Source organism: Fukomys damarensis, unplaced genomic scaffold, assembly GCF_012274545.1.
Source record: "Fukomys damarensis isolate Sample0158 unplaced genomic scaffold, DMR_v1.0_HiC HiC_scaffold_11, whole genome shotgun sequence".
NCBI classification, from domain to species: Eukaryota; Metazoa; Chordata; class Mammalia; order Rodentia; family Bathyergidae; genus Fukomys; species Fukomys damarensis.
In genome coordinates this window covers 25,020,756-25,045,147 of record NW_022900923.1, presented here as the reverse complement: position 1 = coordinate 25,045,147, position 24,392 = coordinate 25,020,756, and the positions used below count along the sequence as shown (strand labels likewise).

Below are 24,392 nucleotides of genomic sequence, written 5' to 3'. Positions count from 1 at the left end.
TGGGTTTCTCATACTTGAGAAACCATGTAATATTTACACTTGTATGTATAATTTATTTCACTTAGTATTATGGTCTCAAGGTGCATCTATTTTCTTACAAATGACTTGAGTTTATTTTTCTTTATGCCAGCAGGTCTTCCTATCCCTTTTTTCTCCCCTGAAACAATTACTGCATAAATGTTGTTTACTACTAAGCCAAGTAGTACATTGTAGTTATATATCCATTTTTGTTTTTTCCTGCAGTTAGTAATTGCCTTCCTTTTATTTGTTTAGTTTTCTATCAATATCCAAGCCCTCTGGCCAGCTCCCATGGCACTGTGAAATACTGCTCCATAATACTCACACATTGTCTTCCTGATAAGTGTATATTCAGGATTGGTTGCTCTACTGGACCCCATATTCAGGATGGGTTGGTGTCTAGTTGTTTTCCTGCCCTTTCCTTTGCTGACTTCTAAGAATTCCTTTTATTTTTCTCTTGTCTTCTGAATGTTCTCTTCTACTTCATTTTCTTTTTGATTTTATGGGCTTCACTCAACAGAATATGTGTATTTTCCAGTGTAAACTTCTGAGGGGTACATGGGAGATAATGTTTTGAGACTTCATGCTTTGCTTGCTCTTGATTTGGGTGGTATAAGGTCCCAGATTGAAAAGAATTTTCACTTAGAACTTTGGTATTGTTACTATGTGTTGTCTTCTGTTTTTATTGTTGGTCTTGAAAAGGCTTATGACATGCTGATTCACAATGTTTGTGATCTGGTGATCTTTGGTGGTTCACTCAAATTTAAGAGCACGGCATTAAAAATGTGGCTGTGAACTCTGTGCAAATATGCAGGTCTTTAAGAGAAACTGATTGCTTTTGTATGGGGAATCCTAAAAGTCAGCATCTATAAATCTCCTTTCTGGAATAATTTGGTTTCTTCATTGGAAAATGATTCCACTGGGGCTAGGGTAGGAAGGAATAGTTTCTGTGTTATCAAAGCAGAGGAGCCTGGGACCTATTTTCCACGTGTGTTTCTGGGGGGATCAGCACAACCCTAGGGAGGGCAAAGGACTGTGCATAGGTAGTGCTGCAAAAGGCTCCTGTTGATCAAGAGAAGTAATAAAGTAGCAGAGGAGCTGCTGGACTTAGAGGACTTATAGACAGAGATTGGCTGTCTCAGCAGAAACCTAAACCCATTTCTTAGTGCCTTGGTACTGTATAAAATCTCATGACCTTGGTGCCATTCATGAACAGATATCTTCAGAAGGTCTAACTTATTTTTTTTTTTTTTTTTCATTTTGTAGAAGGAAGGTCTGGTTGAGAAATTACAGTAAAGTAAGATAAGGAAAATAAAGAAAATGGTACTTTGTAGATTGAGATTCATAACCAGTATATGCACATTTGCAAATGAACTAATGTCAAGTGTATCAAATACTAATAACACAAAAGAAATTTGTAGACCCAATACAAGGAGTCTGGCTAGGCTTCTGCCCAAGCCCAGTTTCTATTCTCCACCATTGGAGGAGGCTGCAGAATGTTTTAACCCTTTGAAGTTGCACATTATTAGAGAATCACCAGCTGTCCAACCAGAAAGTCAAACAATTGAAGCTGAGATTGCTGACATTTCTCAAGAGAACATTAGTAATTCAGTTTAGTAATAAGACTTATGTGGGGCACATGTGCAGGTGCATGCCCAGATGGACTGGGTTTCTGATTGAAGTGATCTTGGGAACAATGAGGAGAGATGGGTAACGCAAGCTTAATTCCAACCTGATGCCATCCCAGGGGTCTCTGAGTAGAGTCTCAGTGCTTCTGGAGATGTAATCACAGTCCTAAACAGGTGTCTGGGGTAGGAGTCTGATAGCCCCAGGGAAGCAAGATGGGAAAAAGGTGGAGTCAGGGTAGAGAAGTACACAGCAGAACAGTGATAGGACTGGACACTCTCCTGAGCCCTGGTACAAACATCTCTCCCCTCCTCTCCTCTAGCTCCCTCAGAGCCCCAGTGCTGAATGCAATGTGTCACCATATTTTCAGCAGTTCTGTTAAATTGTCTCAGAGAAGCAAAAGACAAATCTCCAGAGGTTTGCATATTTGATTCACACCTAACACAGCAGCCATCTGCTGCCAAGGGAAACACTTCTACATATATTTCCAGCAGTAGTTGCGGACAGTCTTCAGCCTCATAGCCATTTTTCTTGACTTGTTCAGACCTTGGAGAAAATGTGAGTGATGTAATGTCAGCACTCTTTGCTAGGAGTGATTCAGGCACTGGCACTTTGGGAAGATATAAACCTGACCCAGGGGAGGCACTTAGCAAGTGGTGGCAGCAACCTTGCATCATACCAAAGGTGAGAATCTGCTTTCTTTACAAGTGTGTGAAGACTGCACTCTAATAATACCTGTGCTGATCTCAAAGGTCCTTAAGCAGAAAGCCTCATTAAAAATCTCATGACAACCCCATGAAATATACAAAAATCCTCTCTGCTTTATATTGCAAAAAGAGAAATTGAATCCTAAAAGGTTGGTTGGGTAGCCTATGACTACCTAGTAATAGAAAGATCAAGAAGTCCATATTTGGGCCAGGGATTTAGCTTTGCAAGAGAAAAGCCATGAATTAAATCCCTGGTATCAAAAAAGCAAAAAACAACAACAACAAAAAGTCCATATTCATTTTCATGGGTTCTTTTTATCTCCATTCTCTTTGGTCAAATTACTCATTTTAAAGCACTGGTTAATTACTAGATGGCTAAGTCTGTATATGCAACCTGACTAATAAGAACCAAGATGGAAAAAATCCAATTCACAATATAAATGTTTTAGGGAAGGATTTTCCTTACCAAGCAGCAATTCTTCCATTTTATAAAATTATTTCTTCTGGGAGTCATTAGTGGTGAGCTTCCTTGATACATTTAAATATTGACTTAGAGATTTTTGCTTGCTGAGAAAAGTGGGGAAGGAAGGGAGCAATGAAACTTTAAGCAGAAGTGCCCAGTTGTTAACAAGAGCTAAAGAGCAGTTGGAGATTAATAATAATTTCTTGGAATGATAGTGTAAGCCCATGAATGTAGATCCTCTTTCCAGTCAGGCAACTCTCCTACAGTGTCTGGGGTCACATGCATTTTGTATCCAGTGAGCCCTGTCTGTAGCAGTGCAAACCCCAAAGTGTATAGTCCCAGATGGTTTTCACAGGGGTTTCATGGGTTCAGGCTGTGTGAGTAAAGAGGTCTGCCTATCTCTTGGAGCCCAACTGCCCTGGACAGCTGCAGTAGTTGTGGTGTCAGGAGGTGACTGGCTGGTCAAGGCAAGTAGAGTCTGTGGCCCTGAAACCAGATGAAGTGTATTGCCTTTTCCTTCTGTGTGTCATGATCAGGATTGAAGGGGAAGTAAGGATCAATTCTGTGTTGATAATTTGCCCTCCTTTCCTGTCCAGCTCTTGAGAGAGAGCATGTGTTCCTGCCAGTACACCAAACTTGAGTTTAAATTTGAGGCAGATGTGGTATTTGTGATGGATTTGCACTTAAAATTATTAGCTGTTGTTTTATTGGAAGGAAGCCTGAAATTCTATTAGAGAGAAAGAAAAAATGTGGCATCAGCCGAACTAGGTTGTGTTTGTGTGTGTCGGGGGAGGGGGTTGTGCTTCAAGGAAGAGTGGATAGATTATCAGTACCCTATAACCCCGGCCACCACTACCACCTTGCCCCAAACCCGGGCTCTTTGCTCAGTAGATTGGGAACAATGCCAGCACCTGTGCGCCTGCCCAGCACTTGGGAACTTTGCATCAGAAAGCCAGGGTGTCATCAGATACATACCTCCCACCAAGGCTTTGAGTCAGGAGGTGGTGATGCAAAGCATTGGGGTGGTGCAGAATCCGCTGTGGGGTCTGCAGTGGCTGCCACATCCGGTTTCTTGGGGCAGCAGAATAGGCAGGGCTGTCTGGGGGAGTTCCCACATTGGTTGGGAGTAGGTTGAGGTGTCTAGCAGTCAGCTGTGGTGCCTGCATGTCTCTTGTCACAGTGGCTTTGTGAAGGGATTTTGGCTGCCAAGTTTCCTTTGTTCCTGTCTGTACTCTGAAATACCCCCAAAGATTCTTCAGACTCCCCCAAACCTTTTACAGCAGGTTTTTTCTTATTTCTGTCCTTACCAAAAGAAACTTGATTCTTTTGGGAAACCCTTCCCCAACCATCTTACTCAATGTCATTCTCCTTTTCACTCTGTTTCCATTATGGTGTTAACCATAGTTTAACAATATTTTACCAATTTGATACTTGGTCATTATCTATCTTTCCTCACAGAATGTAAGCCCCCTGAGGGGCCACACTTGCTCGCCACATCATGCCCCACCACTGGCAGCCCCTCAAAGCTGCTTGTCATAGTGTGATTGTTAAGCCCACTGCGAGGGCTGCCAGACTGGTTGTAGGGAGCCTGGCACTGCCATTGTGAAGCTATGGACCTCTGTGTGTCTCAGCTTTGCCATCAGGAAAGTGGGGGATAATAACCGCTCCTGTATACTACACAGCTGTGAGAATTAAATGGCAAATACAGGTAGGACTGTGTGGCACACAGTGTTTCTGAATGAATGGACTAAGGAGAAATTCAGATGAGAGTAAAAGTTGTTTTTCAAGATTTTAAGGACTTTCCTCCATTATCTCCTCCCTCACAGTTTGATAGTGACCCTTTCTCTAGGGTCAAGCTGAAAGTGTGCCAAGTTGAGATTTTGAATCTGCTGGGTCCTGTCTTTGAGGTGGCGCTCTGCTTCAGTGCGTTTTGTGCTATCCATATTTTGTTACATAAGAGCTTGGGAAGTCAGTCTTCTCTGAGACCACTGAGTCACACCCTCCCCCTATCCCCATGACTAGTGGGACCACCACTGCTTCCGGGAAGGCTGGTCCTTAAGGGAGCCTGGGACTCCAAGCACACAGGAATTTCACAGTATCTCAGCCAGCAGATGGGCCGCCAACCCAAACACTGCATTCCCGGTGCTGCTCTTCCCTGGAAGGCAAGGCTTACTTACTTTTTCCACGACCTCAGCTCTTCCGGAGCAGCGGACTAGGGGCCACGTGAGCCAACTGTGTGTGTATACTGCGCAAGCTGACTGATGTGATGGTGCAACAGAGCCTGGGGCTTTGAGCTGTAGATATTTGCTGCTCTATTTTAAGATTGCCTGTCTTGTCTGTTTCCCAGCAATTGGCCCCTGGTCAGAGGAAAGGGAGAGCGGGGGTGGGATCAATGAAGGCCAAGCCACAGGAGTGCAGTACTTCCAGCTGGGTGGAAATTCCCATCCTTCATGGAAGCAAAATACCTCCCCCACACACTGCCACCACTGAGTGACTAATAATTCTTCATTGGTCAGGGCAAAGTCTTGCTTGTTCTAATAATAACAAAATAAGAAGTGCTCACTGTTTGTATAACATCTTAGACTTCTCAGAGCACTTTCAAACACTTTCTCTTATTTGTTGAGTAAGATACTTATTATTGTTATTATTTTGTTTGCAATTCAGAAAACTGAGGCACTGAGAGGTCAGTGACTGCACATGGTTGCACAGCTGGTTAATCAAACAGCCAGATCTTCTGAGTTTCAAATTATGCTCTTTCATTAGTGAACTGTCATTCATTGCCTTTCTTCTGTGCCATGATGCCTTTCCTGTGCTCGTGAGCATCTAGATGTGTTGAGGAGAATGCAGCAATGAAGGGCTAGTGTACAATAACTGGTGGCTTTCTATTCCTGTGGCTTATTTCCCCTTGTACAAGTGACCATTCAATCATGAAAACCAACAATTACTGAGTACCCACTGTGTGCTACTATTGTGCTTTGCACAATCTATGGGAGAAAGTTTCCAAGCACATAATTAGGATAAAAATGTGGTAAAACTGCTGGCAAATACACAATGTTAAGAAAGAGGCAATTTGCACTGTTGTGGCAATGAGGAAATCTTCAAAGGTCTCCCTGCAGCTTTTGTTTGGTTTTGTTTCTGGGCTGTGGCTATATATACTTATGTGAAATTTAAAATTTTTATTAATACATGTTTGTAGTACACAATGATTACATTTATGGTGGGAAGTTTGTGCATAACACATCTTAATTCTTTTTTATGCCCTTCCTCACCCCTCCCTACCCCCTTTTTTCATCGCTTGGTTCCCCTTTCCATCCCCTAGCTTTATATTATTTTTAAAAAGTGAAGAGAATCGAGAGATGGTTACAGTGGCTACCACTCAGAATCAATTACTTGCTAGTATTTGCCATATTGACTTTGTCTCTCTTGATTTATAGATATATAGATAAATATATATGGACGTAAAGGAAGGTATACATATACTTAGACTTACAGCTAAAGCATTTGAAAAGAAGTAAGGAGTGTCATGAACTTCACTCCTGAACATTTCAGTATGCATCTTCTGTGAATAAGGGTAGCCAAAGAGTGAGTTCCCAGTTGGGTCTTGTCAGATGAATAGTTTATTCGACAAAACTGGAGGGTCCCTCCAAGAACTGGCAACAATGTATGAGTAGCATGCAGCATTTGTTGGTGCAGGGGGGTGGGGGGGGCGATATGTACTGAGTAAGATGAGACACAGGTTGGGAAACAGCTGGAGGAGAAGATGGGAGCAACTGACTGTGCTAGACTGTGAAGGAACTGGACTGCCTTGATGAGGTGTGACCTGGGTGAGGTGGAACAAGCTGGAGGCTTTTAAGGAGGAGGATGACACGCTCTGATTCATGTTTATTAGGCACTAGAATGGGTAGGATAGGGAAGATGGAGAAGATGGGTTAGGATGTGCTGTGTTTGAAGGTCAGAGGGAGAAGTGATGCACCATCAATGGTAAGCGAGGTTTCTTTCAAAAGCAACTGAATGCACACATTAAGTCATTAATTAATGCCACCTTCTGTCGCCTGCCTCGCAAGCACAAGGTCCTGAGTTTGATCCCTGGTACAAAAAAAAAATTAATGCCACTAAGCCAGGGAAGTGTGGTGGTATGTACAAGACACTAAATTAATTTTGGACAGGTATAAACAAACCTTATTTTTCAGGTGGAAATATGGTTGGGGCCCTACTAGGGGACAGAGAGATAGGCTTGGTATGTGTGTGGATCATCTGTATACAGGCTCTGGTTGAAGCCTCAGCAGGTGATTCTGACGGAGGCTGTAGTAGAGGCAGAAGAGAGTGTGGGCCACAGATTCAGGCAGCATCACATAGAGGATACAGATGGGAGACAGAGAAGAGTTCCCCAGTGGTGGAAGAAGAGTCAGCATGGCCCAGCCTCCCTGGCAGATTCTCAGTGAGCATTAGGTGAGCAAGCACACAGGTGGGAAATCTTAAACTCCAGGCTAAGGCTTCATCGCTCCCGGATAAGTGGAAGGCCCATGGTTAGATCAGTGATGGTGAAACTTTGAAAGTTTTCAATGATACAAACAGCCTGCTGTGGCACATGTGCTATAGGTTCACCACCACTATTCTAAAGGAAGAGCATTCATGAGACCGAAGTTGTAGAGAGTGACGGAGGTGGCTTTCTGCAAACTGCACATGAGAAGCTGAAAGTCCATTTCTTCTGCTCTCTCCCAAGAAGTGAAGACCAGATTAAACTGAGAAAAGCTGCACAATCATCTCACAGGTCCTCCTGGAGCTCATGGCAGGAAAGAACTGTCTGCCACCCTGGGCAGTGAGGGCGAGGCATTCTGCAGGGAGAGGACTAAACTGAATGGACTCGGTATCAGGTAGCCCAGGATCTTGGAAGAACAGGGCAGGCGTGATTCCTATCCTCAACAAAAATGCCACTACATAATCCCAATGCAGATGCTAAAAAAGCACAGAAAAGGCCCTGCTTCTTTAGGGGATGCTGGCCTCAGGTCTCCCCAGGGCACGACTTCTGAGATAAATTCTGAAGGACGCGAGAGGAGCAAAGGCAGCAGCACACAGAAAGTGCCTGTGCATAAAAAAAAAAAAAAAAAAAAAAAGCCCTTTTATGCATCAGTTTCCCCATATGTAAAACCATAATCAGAGGACCATTTTTCAGAGTAGGGGGAAGGTTAAATGAGACGAGGGCTTTGATAACCATTCATTCAGAGCCTCGAGGAATTGCTCACTTCATACATGTTCTCAACTGTCATTGCTATTGCTGTAGGCAGATGGGTGGAAAAGCTCGGGGACTTGGACCCTGAATGTTCCCTGGTGGCCACACTTGGAGCAGCACAGACAGATGCTGGTTGGGAAGGACCTGTCTCAGTCACACAGCTCCCCACGTGTCTCCCCCCTGCACAGATGTGTGGGGCCCATTAGGGAGAGCTCATTTCTTTCTCTGCAAAACATCATGAGCCCCCTGCTGTGCCCCCCCCACCTGTCCTCCTGGACTTGTTTCTAGGACAGCTGCTGTGTCAGGGGCAGATGGCTGGGGAGCTCATGAAAGGACCACCTGTTCCTGTTGCTCCCCCCACGTCACCCCCCGCCACCTCCCATGGCTCACACACCAAACCACGTTTCTTTCTACTTCTGCTCAGGTGTTGTGGGCACATTAGGAGAAGCACGTTTCCTTACAACTTGTTACCACATCACAGCCAGTGCCGATGCCTTGTGGAGCCTCCCCTGTTTTTCTGTGAAACTGCTTTTCTTTGTGCTCCTGTGCTGATTCTCCCCACCCCCACACCCTGTTCTCCCTATTGACATGGGACTCATGGAAGGTGACTCAGAGGATGGGGAGGGAGCCATACAGAGGGAAGGTTCCTAATTCCCAGGAGAGGGCCAGGCCTTCACATTACATCTCTGCATGTCCCCGTGATGTTCACATGCTGGGGCCTTTATGTCTCATGGGTGGCCGAGATGAGCACCTAGAAATCCCTTAGAACAGTGTGGAGAAACAGCCAGAACTGGCAGCCAGGGCCCCCCAGGAGATCTGTTCAGAGGCCAGGGATATGGCACTGTTTAGTCCTGGGTTTGGCCTTTCTAATTTGCCCTGGGATCTGGTCCTGGTGCCTCTGCTTACCAGGTGTGGTAATTTCCCTTTTTAAAGGCAGGGCCAAGGGCAGGGACAGGGGTTAGCCGGGACCAGCTGAAATCTCCATCCTATCAAACAGAATTCAGTTTGGCCCACAGTGTCTCCCTAGAGTGAGCATCTCTAGAACGCCAGGGACAAAGGCAGGAAGGTGTTCTGGGGGCTTTTTGCACTCAGTGCTCAGAGGAGCAGGGGGAGTTGTCATAGCTACGTGCTTTTGGTGTCCTGTTTCCAACCCCAGCTTGCCTCTGGACACCCTGATGTCTGCTCAGCCCTTCTCTACTTTGCTCTAGCCTGTGCTGCTTGGGGAGGCTCCACAAGCCATAACTAGTGGGCAGTGTTGGGGGAGATGCATAACATCTTGTCATATACAGACCTCAGGGAGGCAGGCTTTGACAGTGAATCTCCAGTGACATTTACTGCAACTCGTATTGGATTCTTTTATTCATTTGTTCAGCATTTAATGAGTATTGTGTTAGAGTCTGAGATTCCTGGCCAAGATTTAGAGTTGCAGGTCTTTCCAAGGCCATTCTAGACTTGGCTAAGTAGCATCCACATGTCAAAAGCAACTTGGAACAAAAGAGCCTGCCTGAGTGCCTTGGAACTGGTGATTGTCTGATTTACTGAGTTTCCCAAGAAATGAAGGTAGATGGCTTGGGACATGAACAGCTACTCAGGGAAGTTTTCCTGGTGATGATTTTTCAGTTCCCTGCCCCTGTACACAGACTTTGTGAGTAAAACACAGTTCCTCCCTTCCCTGTTCCATAGCAGAGCTGTTGTTCTTGACACAGCAGTTAGACTGTTTGCTGTACTTTCTCCTCACCCACCTGCTGCATATTAGCACTGGCCAATAACCTGGTTTGGAGACTACAGTGGGCAGTGATGGGCAGAATTCCTGTGCTCTAGACTGGAGGTGGCATCTGATGGGGGTCCCTCAGTATGTTTCCTACCTGGTGACAGAAGCACAATCCTGGGTGTAATACCTGCTTGCCCTTTTTAGTTCTGAGATAAAAAGAGAGAGAGAAAAAAAGCTTCACCCACTGACTGCAAAGGAATAGGGAATTGGAAAGGTAAGAATCACCTTTCAGTCATTTGCAAATACCAGGCTTCACCCTCCCCATTCTTTCATTCTGAATGGGATCCTGAGGACTTGGAAAATGTCTAAATGAGGAAAGTCTAGATTTTGAAAAACTTTTTTCTAAGTCGTGGTGAATGGAATTGAGATGCTCTCAGAAAAGTGATATTCATGACAATGGTGAAGAAAGGGATGAGAAGATACTATGAGAAAGAGCAAGGCATTCTTAGGTAATTCACTTTGGAAACGACACTATTAGGATAAAATGGGCCCACTTAGTACCGCTGACGTAGTTGGTCCTTTAGGGAATGACAATGGCAAAGGTGGTAAGCAGGTGTGCTGCAGTCAAGAGCTGAGGTAACATGGAGCGGAGAGGCTGGAACCTGGGCACTGGCAGCAGGGGGAACTCAGGGGTCTGGAGGCAGGTGGACAGTGGTATTACAGCATAGGGAAAAGCAGATGTTACAGCCAGGCCACCAAATCTGTATATATCCAAACACAGCACAAGCTCAGGGCATATGAAGGACTGAGACAGCAAGAAGGATCAAGAAAGCACAAACCCCAGGGAGACAGGCTCCAGCTTTGAGCAGGCAGGAGCCCAGGAGGACAAGGAGGAACAGAGGTTTGCAAGGCCCAACACATCCCGAAGAGTGGAACGTGTGATTCTTAAGGAGCTGTCCCAAGTCCCTTCCAACCAGGGTCTGCCAGGAGCGAAGGGAGATAGGAAAGAGTGGCTGGGGAATGCAGAGCTCAGATGTTAATCAAAGGACTTAGCAGAGAAAGGGGTTTTCCATAGCCTCACATGGGAATTGCACACACAAGAGACTGGGAAATGAAGAAGCAGAAAAATCCAGGGTCAGAGATGTTACCACACAACTCAGGGGAAAAAGAGAATGTGGAAAATGTGAGCAGGGAGCGAGGGATGGAGTGAGCAAAGAAGAGGGGTAGGGGGAAAACACAAACTTGTATCCTACAGATACTACAGAAGACAGAGGGATGAGTTGTAGCATCCTGACATTATTCCCCAAGGATGTGCTTTATTCTTCTCCTAGTGAGCCAAGTCTGAGCTGTAGAAAATACTGCGCAGCAGGCCAACATGGTGTGGCTTAGAACACAGGCTCTGAAATCAAAACCCAGCTCCTCTGCCTCCTAGCTTTGTGACCATAGGTGAGTTACTTTTCCCATCTGTTTCATAGCTTACTTAAATGTAAAATGAGGACAGTGCATTACTCTCTTCTGGGGGTGATTGTGAGAACTGAGAGATAATTCAGGTCAAAGCATGTAGAACAGAGGCTGGTATATGACAAGTGTCCAATAAACATTAACTTTTATTTGTGTTGAATTGTAAGTTATCATCCAGACAATACTTATGGACCATGTGCTAAACTGACATGGTGTCAGAGGATGAAGACACAAAGATGGAAAAGGCAGTGCTCCCCAGGAGCACACGGAGGAAACAGCTGCAGATCAATTTTGTGAGTGAATATGAGGCAAGAGAATGACTGGGATACAGGCATAGCCCAGAGGAGGTCTGGTCAACCCTGCTTGGAGATGGGGTGAGGTGGGGGAGTTAGGGAAGGCCTATGGAAGGAGAAGGTGTTTTGAACTAAGTCTCAAACACTGGGTATAAAAGCCAGTTGGATGTGATGGAGCATTCTGGGAAGCTGAGGCAGGAGGATTACAAGTTTGGGCCTAGCCTGGGCAAATAAGCAACTTAGAAAGACCCTATTTCAAATAAAGAAGCTTATGAGGCAAAGGACATGAGACCAGGGGTTAGAGCCTTAGATGCCACACAGAGGTGTCTAGACATCATCCTCTTATCCTGAGGGTGAGGGAGGAAAGAGGAGAAGAAACCAGAAGGACCAATATAGCAGCAGAGTGAACTGTGCCTTCTGCCCTAAAGGGCATTTGGGGGAAAACAGTCATTTCCTACACCCAGGCTGCACTCAGGCAGGAGTGGAGGGGGCCCAGAGTTTTTCTCATAACCTGATAGGGAAATCCCCAGGGGCTGTCTTACATCTGCTAGAGGTAACTGTTGCTCCTTATCCAGTTGCTTCAGGATACATGTTGTCCTTGCTGGTTTGATCTTCCTAAACATGAAAGTGATAGCCCATTATGCCCCACACCATCAGTGTCTAAGGAACTTCTAAATCTTTTTCTATCTTCACTCTACCCCCAAACTACAACAGGCTTTTTTTAGCTGCTTCTTAAGGGAGCAGTCTCCCTTCCACCTGTCCCATGTCTAAACTGTACCACCTGCCAAGGCTGCCCAGCCCCTGTCCCCTCACTTTTTAATACTGCTGATCCTCAGATCAGCCTTCTCCCTCCATGTCTGTTTCAAACAATAGGCAACAGTTCCTTTCATCCCCACCCCCCACCATGGAGATATGTTTTGTAGGCTAGATTATAAGGTTCTTAAGTCAGGGAAGAGCCTTACAAGCAGTTTCCCTACCAATTTTAGAATATAGTAATTTCTTAATGAATATTTATTGGTACAATGATGATTAAATGTGCTGGTTCCAGAGCTCCTGTGTGGAATGAGAAATTGAGTGTTTTCATTTCCTCTACCCATTTTCAGTAGAAAAAATCCTGCCTAGACTTCTCCTACTTTAGAAAGGGTGTTGGGGGGAGGTGCCAACAGACATAAAGGCAGAGTGACTGAGACACTGTGGGATGTTTAATCCAGCTTTGCCCAGATTGTCGATCCCAGATGACCCAGGCTGCAGAGCTGTGTCCCTACACCCTCCATGAAGGAGATCACACATGCATTGCGTACCGGGCAAAAATGAGGTCAGGTTTTGTCAACACCAATGCAGTTCACAAGTGAGCTCTACTGGCTGGATTTACAGGAACTGCAGAGTCATCTGTGTTACTGGAATTGCAGATACAAACCAACCTGCTGGGAAAAGAATTTGGGATAAATTGTGAACTTCAAAAAGTTTTTGCCTGGAAACTGAAGAGGTAACCATGGCAACTGGGAGGCAGGTTGAACTCAGAGGGCTGTTCATCTTCAGCAGGGAGCTTTGCGCTCTAGGATTCACCCGTCTGTGCACTGTGTGTTAATCCCTTTGTCTCTTCACTTTCTTTGTTGAACAAGAGAAAGTGCTAGCTCAGGAATCTGGAGATGGGGCCCTGGTTTCAACTGTTTCCAGTTCCAGGATGCTTACTGAAGGGCACCTCAGGCACTGCTGTTTTGTTGTCTAGAAAATGGAAATTTAAAACCTCCTCTAGCCTATTCACAGGGACACAGAAAGGACATGAGTTTTGAGGGGATTCTCTGCATAATCAGTATTATTGTTGTCATGCAGACTTGTCTGGGCTGATCTAAACATGGATTTGATCCATCCATAAACCCATTTTTGTTGCCTGGAGAACAGCTGTCTCACAGACAACACCCACATCTTTGCCTGGCAGCTGCATAATGAAAGCGTGACTCGGAGCATGAGCAGCACCAGGTGAAGCATCAACCTTCAGCTGGCCAACTCCGCCTGTGTGAACATCCTGCTGATGGGACTGGGAGGGGTGATTCACCCTGGGGACAAAGGACCACTGAGACAAACAGATGTCCAGAGGGCACACTCCCACTACTGGTTATACACTGCTGCCCTGCAGCAGTCCATCTTTGGGCCTGTGAGGAAGAAAGAAAAGCTGGGCTGCCGAGGCAGGAATGCAGATGAGATGCTGGAATCTGAGACCAGATGCAACTGCTTTTTGTGGGGCTGCTGTCCTCCCAGCTTTGTTCTCCACAAAATCAAAACATTTGTGAAGGGCCATGATTGGTGATTCAGTGTGCTGTTTTGTCTAACTAGGTCATCTTCCACTGGTCATACTCAAGGAAGGCATCTACTCTAACAAACAATCCCACAGTGTTCTGATTTTGATCTCTGTTGTCCAGCAGAGTGGCCTAGTGGACTTAGCCACCAACTCACAGGTCTCTCTCTCTCCGGTTTCCTTCCCTCCCTCTCAGTTCTGAGACCTCTCCCTGCAAATCTGCTCACAAGCCTCTGCCTCATAATGCATTTCCTGTGGAACCCAAAGAATTTATTTAGTCCCTCTCAACCATCTTATGAAATGAGTCCATTGGTGTCTTAGAGACAAGAAAAACGAGGGTATGGACAGATTAAGAAGTTTGCCCAAGGTCTCCCATCAATAAATGGTAGAGCCCTGGTTTGAAATCTGAAAGTACAGTTCAAATCTTGTACTCTTAACCTTACTTGCAGCTTCTAAATCGCAATTCCAAACTGGACACGGTTGCATACATCTGTAATCCCTGCACCCTGGGAGTTTGAGGCAGGGGGATTATGGGTCTAATCTTAGTCTGAGCAATTTAGCAAGACTCTGCGTAGGAAAAAGAAGGAAAACAAAACAAAACAAAACAAAAAACACAAAAAACCCTACAGAGAGCTGAGGGTGTGGCTGTAAAGTCTTTATGGGAGAGAGAGAAGTGGCGTGGTTATTTTATTACCTTTATCTCAGAGATAGGGACACTGAGTAAGTAACTGCTTACCCTAGGATCTCTGAGCAGTTACAGAGATAATGGAATTCTTGCTTTTTTTGCATTGGGAAAAGCATAGTTAATTCATATCTGAAATGTAAATTCTAGTGCCAATTTTAAAAAATCTGTTCATTTTTCAAAGTCTGCCTGAAAGTGCCTGGCACACAGGTGTTCGTTCAATAAAGCGCACACAGCTCTGCTGGGTGTCCCCATGTCTGTTGCTTCCAACTCTGCCTTTGGGAAACTCTCTTTACTTTCCAGTCCTCAGTTTCTTCATCTAGAAAATGGAGATGATGATGATGATGATGATAATGATGATGAGCTTACTCAGCGCAGTGGCCATTGGTGTAGGAACACAGTACACGGTAATTATCAGTATAATCATGATGCTGTTTTGCCCGGACTGCACCTCTTGCTCCTGTGCTTCAAGACCCAAGAGATTCAGATTTTCCTGTGATCGCCTCCGTGTGTGCCTCCCTGACCTGCCATCTATCTCCACGTAATCCCTCCTGACACCATTGCTTTGGTTTCCTGATTTTTCTAGAGGTCGGCGGGGTTTTTCCTACCAAGCAGGTGCACGAGGCTCGTCTCCGCAGCCTCTCGCTCCCCACTCTGGAGACTTCGGAGGAGTGGGTAGCCCCGCCGTGTAGCGCCCACCCCCGCTCTCCAATTGGTCAGAGGTTCTCAGCCCCACCCCTCCCCTCGAGAGAATAAAAGGCTCAGCAGCTACTGCCGGCCGCTTGCAGGTTGGTAAACTCAACCGGAGCAGACCGGTGCTTGTCCCCACAGCCCCCAGCCGCGATCCCACTGGAGCCAGTCACCATTTACACAGCGTGCTGCCCTGAGCCCGCAACCATGTGCCGCACCCTGGCTGCCTTTCCCACCACTTGTCTGGAGAGGTAAGAGCAGTTCAGCTATTCCGAGGAAAAAGTCCAAGCCCCACCAACTCTGAGGAAGCGGGGCTGCAGATTTGGGGATTTGGGCGGGAGGAGTGGCTCACTAGTGATTTGAGTAGAGGGGCAGGGAACACCATGATGCCAGGAGAAGTAGAAAGGAAAGGGAAGCTGAGCTCCGCTGCTTGCTGCGGTTCCTATCCTGTGACAAAAGGCAGTTCTCAGTCTGTGTCCTTTCTGCTAGAGACTCTGCCGAAGGAAGACTGTAATTGGCGCCTCCAGGCAGAACCGAGGCTGCCCTAGTTTCTTGAGCACTTGGTTTCCATTCCACTGCCCAGAGTTAGGGGCTTGTCTCCTTTGCCTTGGGAAGTCAGGAAGCTCCATTCTCTGTCCTACCCCCCCACCCCCAAGGATGTGCAAACTTACCAGAGAGCTATTCTGCAGCTTGTAACCCTTACTGAAGTTGGTGGCTGGGAAGGAGAAGGCAAAGGCGAAGGCAAGGATCAATTTCCACACAGCTTCAGAAATATCCTGACAAGCCTGAGGGATACTGAGCTGCTAGCCAAGAGGCACAAATATAGTTCAGTGTGACTAAGTAGGAAAAAACCAGTATACACAGTGCTGAAGAACTAGAAGTATAAGACCTCCCAAGGTACAGCTCAAACTTACTTTTGTTGCTTCAGTCTTGATAACGCTGAGAATGCTTGATAACACACGCTTTTGGCCCTGGGAACAGGCAGAGGTTTGTGCTGGTTGAGCAAACAGAATCCTTCCATGCTTATGTTTTGTCTTACAGAGCCAAAGAGTTCAAGACACGTCTGGGGATCTTTCTTCACAAATCAGAGCTGGGCTCTGATGCTGGCAATGTTGGCAAGTTTGACTGGGGCAGTAAACACAACAAAGAGGGGTAAGTTCTTTCCAGCCCAGGGCCCCCACAGGGGAGGGAGCCTGAGATGGAAAATAATAGGAGGAACTAGGACATGCTAGGAGGACCTAGGCAGCCTTTTGCTGGGGCTTTTAGTATGCCTTGTTGCTGTGGCTACTTGGCTTGGGGTGAGTGGATAGGTGGCCCCAGGTTTCTAAGTCTGCTAACAGACAACTGTACCCTGGGCATGAATGTCTAGTTACCAGACTCTCCCATCTGGAAGTGTCACTGCACATACAGAGGTAGGACTGGGTCCAAGACTACTTGAGATTGTTATTAACAACTCTACTTCCATCTGTGTATGCACCTTGCCTACATCCCTTTCATACTATCACCAGTGCTGCCCTGGGATAATGACAATGAAAATTCTCTTGTGAAGCCCACTTTCCTTGGGGAGGTATACAAAGCACAATTTGGAGAGTTAGGGAAATGGAATTAATTTTGAACAGAGAAGAGACAGCCTTAGAGATAGTGACTGAGGCCAAAAGGATCCCTGGCTTCAGTGTCAGGTTCCTGATTTGTCCTTTAGAAAGAACTAAACTCTCCTAATTTTGAGAAGTCAGCCTCAGCAACCACTGAGCAAGTCTTTGTGTAAATTACGTAGCTTCTTATCAGAGTTCTGCCTAGAATTTGTGCTATGGTTTGGTTTGTTGATTGAAAATTAAAAAAACCTTTTTTAAAATTGTTTAATAGATGTGTCTCAGAAGATCTGCTGCGGTGGAGAGAGTCCTTCGACTCACTGCTGAGCAGTAAAAGTGAGTAAGACTCTTTTGTTCCTATCTGCCAGTGGCACGTGCATATTCATGTGCTTTAGAGCCAGGGATGCTGAAAACACAGGCAAAATAATTGTAATAGCAATAATAATAATGACCCTCTAGGGTGCCAGCCTCTGTTCAAAATACAAAGGCAGGTCCTTGTTCAAGAAGGTTACATTCTAAAAATACAGCCATTAACTGCAAATGCTATCTTTTCTTCTTTTATTCCCAGCTGTTCCCCAGTCTGACCTGTCTCCCTTTCTTTCCCTTCCACCCCAGAGGGAGTGGCTGCCTTCCATGCCTTCCTAAAGACGGAATTTAGTGAGGAGAACCTAGAATTCTGGTTGGCCTGTGAGGAGTTCAAGAAGATCCGATCAGCTGCCAAACTGGCCTCCAGGGCCCACCGTATCTTTGATGAGTTCATTCGCAGTGAAGCCCCTAAAGAGGTCAGTGCCCCGACATGGTCCACCAGTTCTCCAGACCCTCCTTCCCCTTCCCCGTGGAGAAGCCAGGATAATGGGGGGCTTGCACATGAAGGGCTGGGTTTTGAAGTCAAGAGGAGTTGTCATAGGAAGAATGGGCTCCTGTGGCAAAAGACTAGAAAAGCCAGCTGAGTGCTACTGCTGGACATAACCCTCAGACCCAGATGGAGCAGGATGGGTCAGCAGAATTTTTGGCTTCTGTCCATACCCACCTTTGTAAAGCAGTTATCTTTAGCCCCTCAACACATTTACTAGGGAGACAAGGTCATCATGGGGACCTTGTGCAACCTGGCTCAGTCCCCTGGCTGACCTGTGGTCTGTGGTTTTTGCATTTTTTCGTTTTTTTTGCAATTCAAATTTCCTTCTGGCTGCCTCTGCCTGGCTTTTGAGTTCGGTAAAAGCATGGAGCCCCCTAGTGGAGAAATTAGACTAATGCCTTACGTTTGTATCTGTTAACACTTTTCTGACTGCGTTTATTTATTCTATGTTATTTCATAAAGGTTTATTGAACAGAAGTTACATGAAAGGTGTTGTGCATGTATAGTTTCAGGGACTATAGTAACAAAACAAAGTCCCTGCACTCAGGAATTTATATTCTAATGGAAAATACCAATAACCAATTAAATAAATACAAGCCAGGACAGATGATTTATACTCTGGTACAGCTAAAGTTGGCCATGGAAAGAAGGAGCACCCAAGGGAAGGAGTGGGATGAGTGGAGGTGAGGTCTTCCATTGGACAAAGGGAAGTCAGGAGTGGTCTGTTTGATTAGGTATCAAATGAGCAGAGAGACGAATGAACTGAAGGAGGGAAGGACATTCTAGCAAGAAAGCAACAAGTGCAAAGGCTAGGTGGAGTGGGTTTTAAAAGGCTCACTCAAACTGCCAGAAGGATAGACAGACCAAGGGGATTAGAGAAGAAAGAGACCAGCTAGGAGGCCCTGGAATTGATCTAAGAGGGAGCTGGTGGTGACTTGAACTAGGGCTGTAACAGAAGAAAGGAAATAAGGAGGCTGGGTTTGTATTTACTCTTAAAGTACCCTCACACTAATGCTGAGAGACTGAAAGACACTGGATCTGCTCGGGGGACAGCCTCGGAACTAAGGGCTAGCCATAGCCACAGGAGATTCCAAGTTCCTGTGATCTTTCCACAACCTTACTGCGGTCCAGTAGGCCCTTTTCTTGGCCCCTTCTGCACCCCTTCACCTTGTCATTGTCTCCTTTCCACAGGTGAACATAGACCATGAGACTCGGGAACTGACAAGGACGAATCTTCAGGCAGCCACAGCCATGTGCTTTGACATAGCACAGGGGAAGACGCGCACCCTCATGGAGAAGGACTCCTATCCACGCTTCCTGAAGTCACCTGCCTACCAGGACCTGGCTGCACAAGCCACTGCCACCTCCACCTCTGCATCCAGCTGCAGCCCGGCTGAGCCCTCACACACCTGAACCTCAAGGGCAGTGAGGAAACCAGTGGGAAGCGAGGTGGAGTCACCCATCCCTGAGGCGGCTGCCCCTGTAGGGGATCAGGCTCTGCCCAGCAAGTGCGAGAGGACAGTGGAAGGGGAGCGGTCCTGCAGCCTGCGGGAGGAATATTTGCTCCTCCAGATACTGTGGGTTGGGTGCCATGTGTAAGAATGCTCCCTACATCCAGGAGCTGTGGCTAAGGGCTCTCCGGGGAAAAATATGGGGGTGCAGCAGTTAACTATGGCTCTTGTCCTTCCCAATGGAGCTAGGACAGATTCCAGGGTGCCTAGGGAAATTTGAAAAAGAGAATTGCCATGGATCATTTGAGTTCAATCCCATCTTGCTTTCCTAATTTCCTTAGTTGGCCCAGAAGGAGCCCAGGATATGGAATCTTGCTGTTCTGCCCTGCTCACCTGTCCCTATCCCAGGTCACCCCAGGGCACCTTGGCTTCTGCTTCTTAATGCTACCCTGTGGCCCTTCTTGTAGTCTTCTCAAGGTCAGCAAGTCCATGTGATTCTTGCCCAGAATGACATTTGTATACCTCAAAGAGTGGCCATGAACCCTGAAAAGGGGCCACCTTGCACATGTGAATGCAGCCTGGTGCTCTCGGTGGCCTCATGCAGGTGGCCTCAGCTCTGTGTCTGCAGCAGTTCCACCTGTGAGTGGGCCCTTGTAGGACCTCTCTGAGCTCTCTGAGCCCTTAGAGATGAGGCCCAGGAGGAGGAAGGAAGAGGCCTCAGGGGCAGCAGGGGATAAGGGAGAAAGGGGTCATAAGAAACAAATCTCTTGACAGTGCCTGAAAATCCTGCAGAAAACAAGCCAGTATTTTCTTCAGGCATGAGAAGAAATAAAGAGAGGCCCTAGGGTAGAAAGTTTCTTTCCTGTGAACATGAAATGCACACTGGAGTGTTGGAGGGATGGGGTGGGGACCATGATGGTCCAGGAACAGAATATAAGGCTGGGACTAAAGCTGGAGAGTGGGGCTGTTTGGAAGGGTGAGGCTGGGAAAGTCAGAAGTGGCTACCACTTCAGGCCTCACTGGACAAACATTCTGAGGTGACACTCTGCTTCAGAGCCAGGGGAGTGATGAATCCACTTGGACAGCCAACACTGCCCTCTGTGCACTTGAACTCCTCTAGGAGAAAATTATTTAAGTATAATGTGTTTGCAGTATGCTGAGTTTTTGTTACTGTCATCATTATTTATTATTGTGTTTCAGTTTCTCCCCTGAGAATCTCAGCAGGAGTTGCTGCCTGCCTGTCCCTTTCCCTTCACCAGACTCTACCTCTGAATGTGCTGGGAGCCACTTAAGGCCTGTTAGGAACACATCACTGTTTAAATATTTATTTATTGTTGACCAAGGAAACTGGGTTCCTTGATGTGAGTGATGTATGCAGTTTTGGTCAACATGTTATATTCTTATAAAATAAAAACAAAACTCAAATGCAATACTTTGTCTCCAAGTGTTGTATGGATGGGAAAAAGGGCCAGGGAAGTGTGGAGGTGCTGGGCAGGTGGCAAGCTCCCACTACACATGGGACACCTGTTTACCTGGTAACTGGAAGAATCAGAAAGGAGGGAATAGATGGGTGTTCATGGTGGCCACCAAGGTTGGTGACTTGCTTTTGCTGATAATAGCTCAACTTGTGTTGGGCTGTCTATAGACTAGATTGGCTCAGTGTGCTGTCATTTCGGTCTGTATCTTTTGCCCACCTGACTGAGACTCAGTATTAGCCATTCCCAGTCCTGCCTGTCACAGAACAAGGGCCAACAGATACTCCTTGATCAAATAGCTAAACATTGTCAACTAGGTGGTGATTTTTGTAACTTGTCATTTATGCCCGTGTTCAATTTGCATTAGTATTCTTTTATAACTTCATTGAAATTCAAGGAATAATTATTATTCTGTAATTTCACAGATGTCTGAGATGAAGTATATGAAATTACTCCACATAAAAGGTTTCTTCATCCATGGCTAAGGGCCTGAGAATTGAGTGGGGCTTGAAAGAATTTGGGGGGATGTTTTCAAGGAGTAAAATCTCATTGTGTGTCAATTGCCTACTTGTTCTCATCCTGATAATCTCTCATACATACATACACACTCCCAACCCCAATGCAATTTAAAAAGATTCTTCCTTCTCTGTGTTATCAGTTTATGTACAGAACTGGACCTTATGTTGACTCTCATTTTCCCCCCTATTGTTAGTTTGAGAATAGTAGAGTTTGAGTACTTATCACAGAAACGTCATACAATCACACCCTAAACCCAAACCTAGAGAGTGATTCTCTGCATCACACCAGGAGGAATTCTGACATTAAGGGCCTGGGAAAGAAGATGGGAACTCAGTTACAACGGGTTAGGGGGCAGTTGGTGTGTTTGAGATGGACAAAGGGAAAAAAGCAAAGTACCTCCCCCACTTTTTTTACTACTTTCTTTCTATCTTTTTGCCTTTTCATATGCATTTATCGAGTAGCTCCTGTGTACCTGTAACAGTCACCATCCCATCAATAGCAAGTAGCCTCATTTAATGGGAGAAGAGGTTTTGGAATAAGCCTAGATAAGGGCACACTGTGTCTTCTGAAGTGATACGAGTGCCAAGGAAAAGGATGGTGTAACCCACGAGCGAGAGAAATAAACAGGGCTGACAGCCATGATAAGGACTGTCCAGCGAGACTGTCCTCTGGGCTCAGTCCCAGTTAATTGCTGCCATTCTGCTAGCCTACCTTTCTACAGGAGAACTAGGGGTCAGTGTTGTCTCCTGAAGGTGATAGGTGAACATTAGAGATAAAGAAATTCAATGTTATGAAGATGAGAATGTCCGTGGGTCATTAGAGACACAGAAGCTAGGGTGCAACTATATCAGGAAGATTTGGATGATAATCCAGAGATTAAACCACGGAAAGTCCAACAACAAAAATTAAAATGAGGAAACACTTAAGCAAGACACAAGGACAGACTTTCAGTTCACCAATGGCAAACAGTAGGGCAAATGAGGATGAAAAGGCCTATAGTGAACCACCAGGACACCCTGAACTCAAAGCACAGGAAGTAACAAAACAGATCAATCAGGCTCTAGAAAAATTCAAAACAGAAATAATTTCCCAGATAACCATAGAGATAGCAAAATGGAAGTCGTGATTCGAGACTCTAGAGCAGAAACTGACAGAAAAATAGATGAGCTCAGGACCATGATAGAAGCCATGAAGGCCCAGCATAAGAAAGAAATGGAAAAAACAAACGCCCAACATAGGAAAGAAATGGAATCCATAAAACAGATTCAAACAGATATCCAGGAGATTAAACACTCTATTGAAAGTGTACGCAACAGAATAAAAGAATGCGAAGATAGGCTCTCAGATATAGAAGATAAGATTGCAGTCAGTGACCATGAAAAGAGAGGTCTCTTAAAAACAGTAAGAGATCATGAGAAATCGATCCAACAACTCCTAGATGATGCAAAGAAGAATAACATAAGACTGATAGGAATACATGAAGTAGCAGGAGAAAATACAAATGACTTTAAAAAGCTGTTTGCAGAATTAATGACAGAAAACTTCCCAAACAGAGGGGAAGAATTTGACATTCAGATAACTGAGGCATATAGGACCCCAACTAGCTACAATCAAAAAAAATCTACACCTAGACATATAATAATCAAGATCCCAGAAACCCAACAGAAGAACAAAATACTACAAGCAGTAAGAGAAAAGAAACAAATCACATACAAAGGAAAGCCCATCAGAATCACAGCAGACTTTTCAACACAAACCCTTGGGGCAAGGAGAGCCTGGAATGAGATATTTCAAGTACTAAAAGAGAACAACCTCCAACCTAGACTGATGTATCCAGCAAAACTCTCTTTCAAAATGGATGGGGAAATAAGACACTTCCACGACAAAGAACACCTGAGAAACTACATGAATACCAAACCAGCACTACAAGCAATTCTAAACAAGATCCTAGAAAAAGACAATGAAGGCAACAACACCATGAGGCCCAACAGAGCAAATCAAATAGGCAAGGCAAGAAATTAAAAGGAGAAGGTGAAAAAGTAAAAAGAGTCAACAAAAGGCCAATAACATGTCAATAATAAGTCAGTACATATCAGTTATAACCAGCAATGTCAATGGCCTCAACTCACCAATCAAGAGAAATAGACTGGCAAAATGGAATAAGAAGCAAAATCCAACAATATGTTGTATACAAGAAACACACCTAGTGCAAAAAGAAGCCCATAGACTGAAAGTGAAAAGATAGAAAACAATTCTCCATGTGACAGGAGCCCAGAAAAAAACAGGGGTAGCAATCTTATTTGCAGACAAAGTAAATTTCAAACCAAAACTGAATCTAGTATTATTGATGTAGGACAGTACTGTATCATACCTCTATGAATGTAAAATATCTAGTACCTGCTTTATGATACATAGTAGGGACCGTGCTTTATCAGAGCTACATTTAATGATATTACTCTAGAATGTTCTCTTTCCAGATGATGATTAAGAGGCTAATAGAAAAAATGGTGCCAGGTACCACAACAGCAACAGAACTTTGCTGTTGTCTGGATATTATTCTTTTCTTTGTTTTTTTTTTTTATTATGGAATGTGCTGAATGTCTATAATTTTGTTCAGATGACTGCAGAACCTGGAAAAGCTGTTGCTGCTATCGATGCATAACATACTATTATTAGTCTTTATATACACACACACACACACACACACACACACATATAAATTGAATTTTGGGAAACTTCAACGGTGCTGCCAACTTTGGAAAAAGTCATCCCAATTTACTGTGTTGACTTGGCATTGTACAGAAACGGACAACTATATTGGTCTAGAAATGTTAATTTATTTTTTATTTTTTCCATGTGTACAGGGGTAACACATCGTACTAAATATGTAAGGTCATATGTACGTGGGTTTGATTACAGAAACTAATAAAGTATTCTCTACATAATGAAAAAAGAATAAGATAAGACTATAAGAGGGAGAAGCAATTTAAATATGTTCAGGGACCATTTTCATCTCCAGAATTAAGGATTATTTTGATGTTACATCATTGCCTTTTCTCTTTTACTTTCCTTTTTAGTTTTATTTTAGGATTCCCTATTTTTAATGTTCATACAGAGATTTCTTTAACTGAAATACCGAATAGTTTCTTTGGTGTGAAAAACTATAATAGTACACAGGATCCTAATGAGACAATTAATAATGTGAAATAGGAAGTAAAGGGCTAAAGACGTAAGGAAAGTGGGAAGGGTGGGGGGAAAGGTAATAAGGGAGAGAAAAAAATATGAAAAACTGAAAAAATGGAAATAAAGCGTTTGAATGGGGAGG

General features: G+C 44.9%; 1 protein-coding gene across 1 annotated transcript; it reads left to right on the top strand.

The window, feature by feature from the left end:
- Positions 1-15,280: 15,280 nt before the first annotated feature.
- Positions 15,281-20,495, top strand: Rgs16 (regulator of G protein signaling 16). Its single transcript, XM_010608273.1, has 5 exons — positions 15,281-15,428; positions 16,219-16,329; positions 17,041-17,102; positions 17,382-17,548; positions 18,814-20,495. The coding sequence occupies exons 1-5, from the start codon at positions 15,385-15,387 to the stop codon at positions 19,033-19,035; spliced, it is 606 nt and encodes a 201-aa protein (XP_010606575.1). The 5' UTR covers positions 15,281-15,384; the 3' UTR covers positions 19,036-20,495.
- Positions 20,496-24,392: the final 3,897 nt, after the last annotated feature.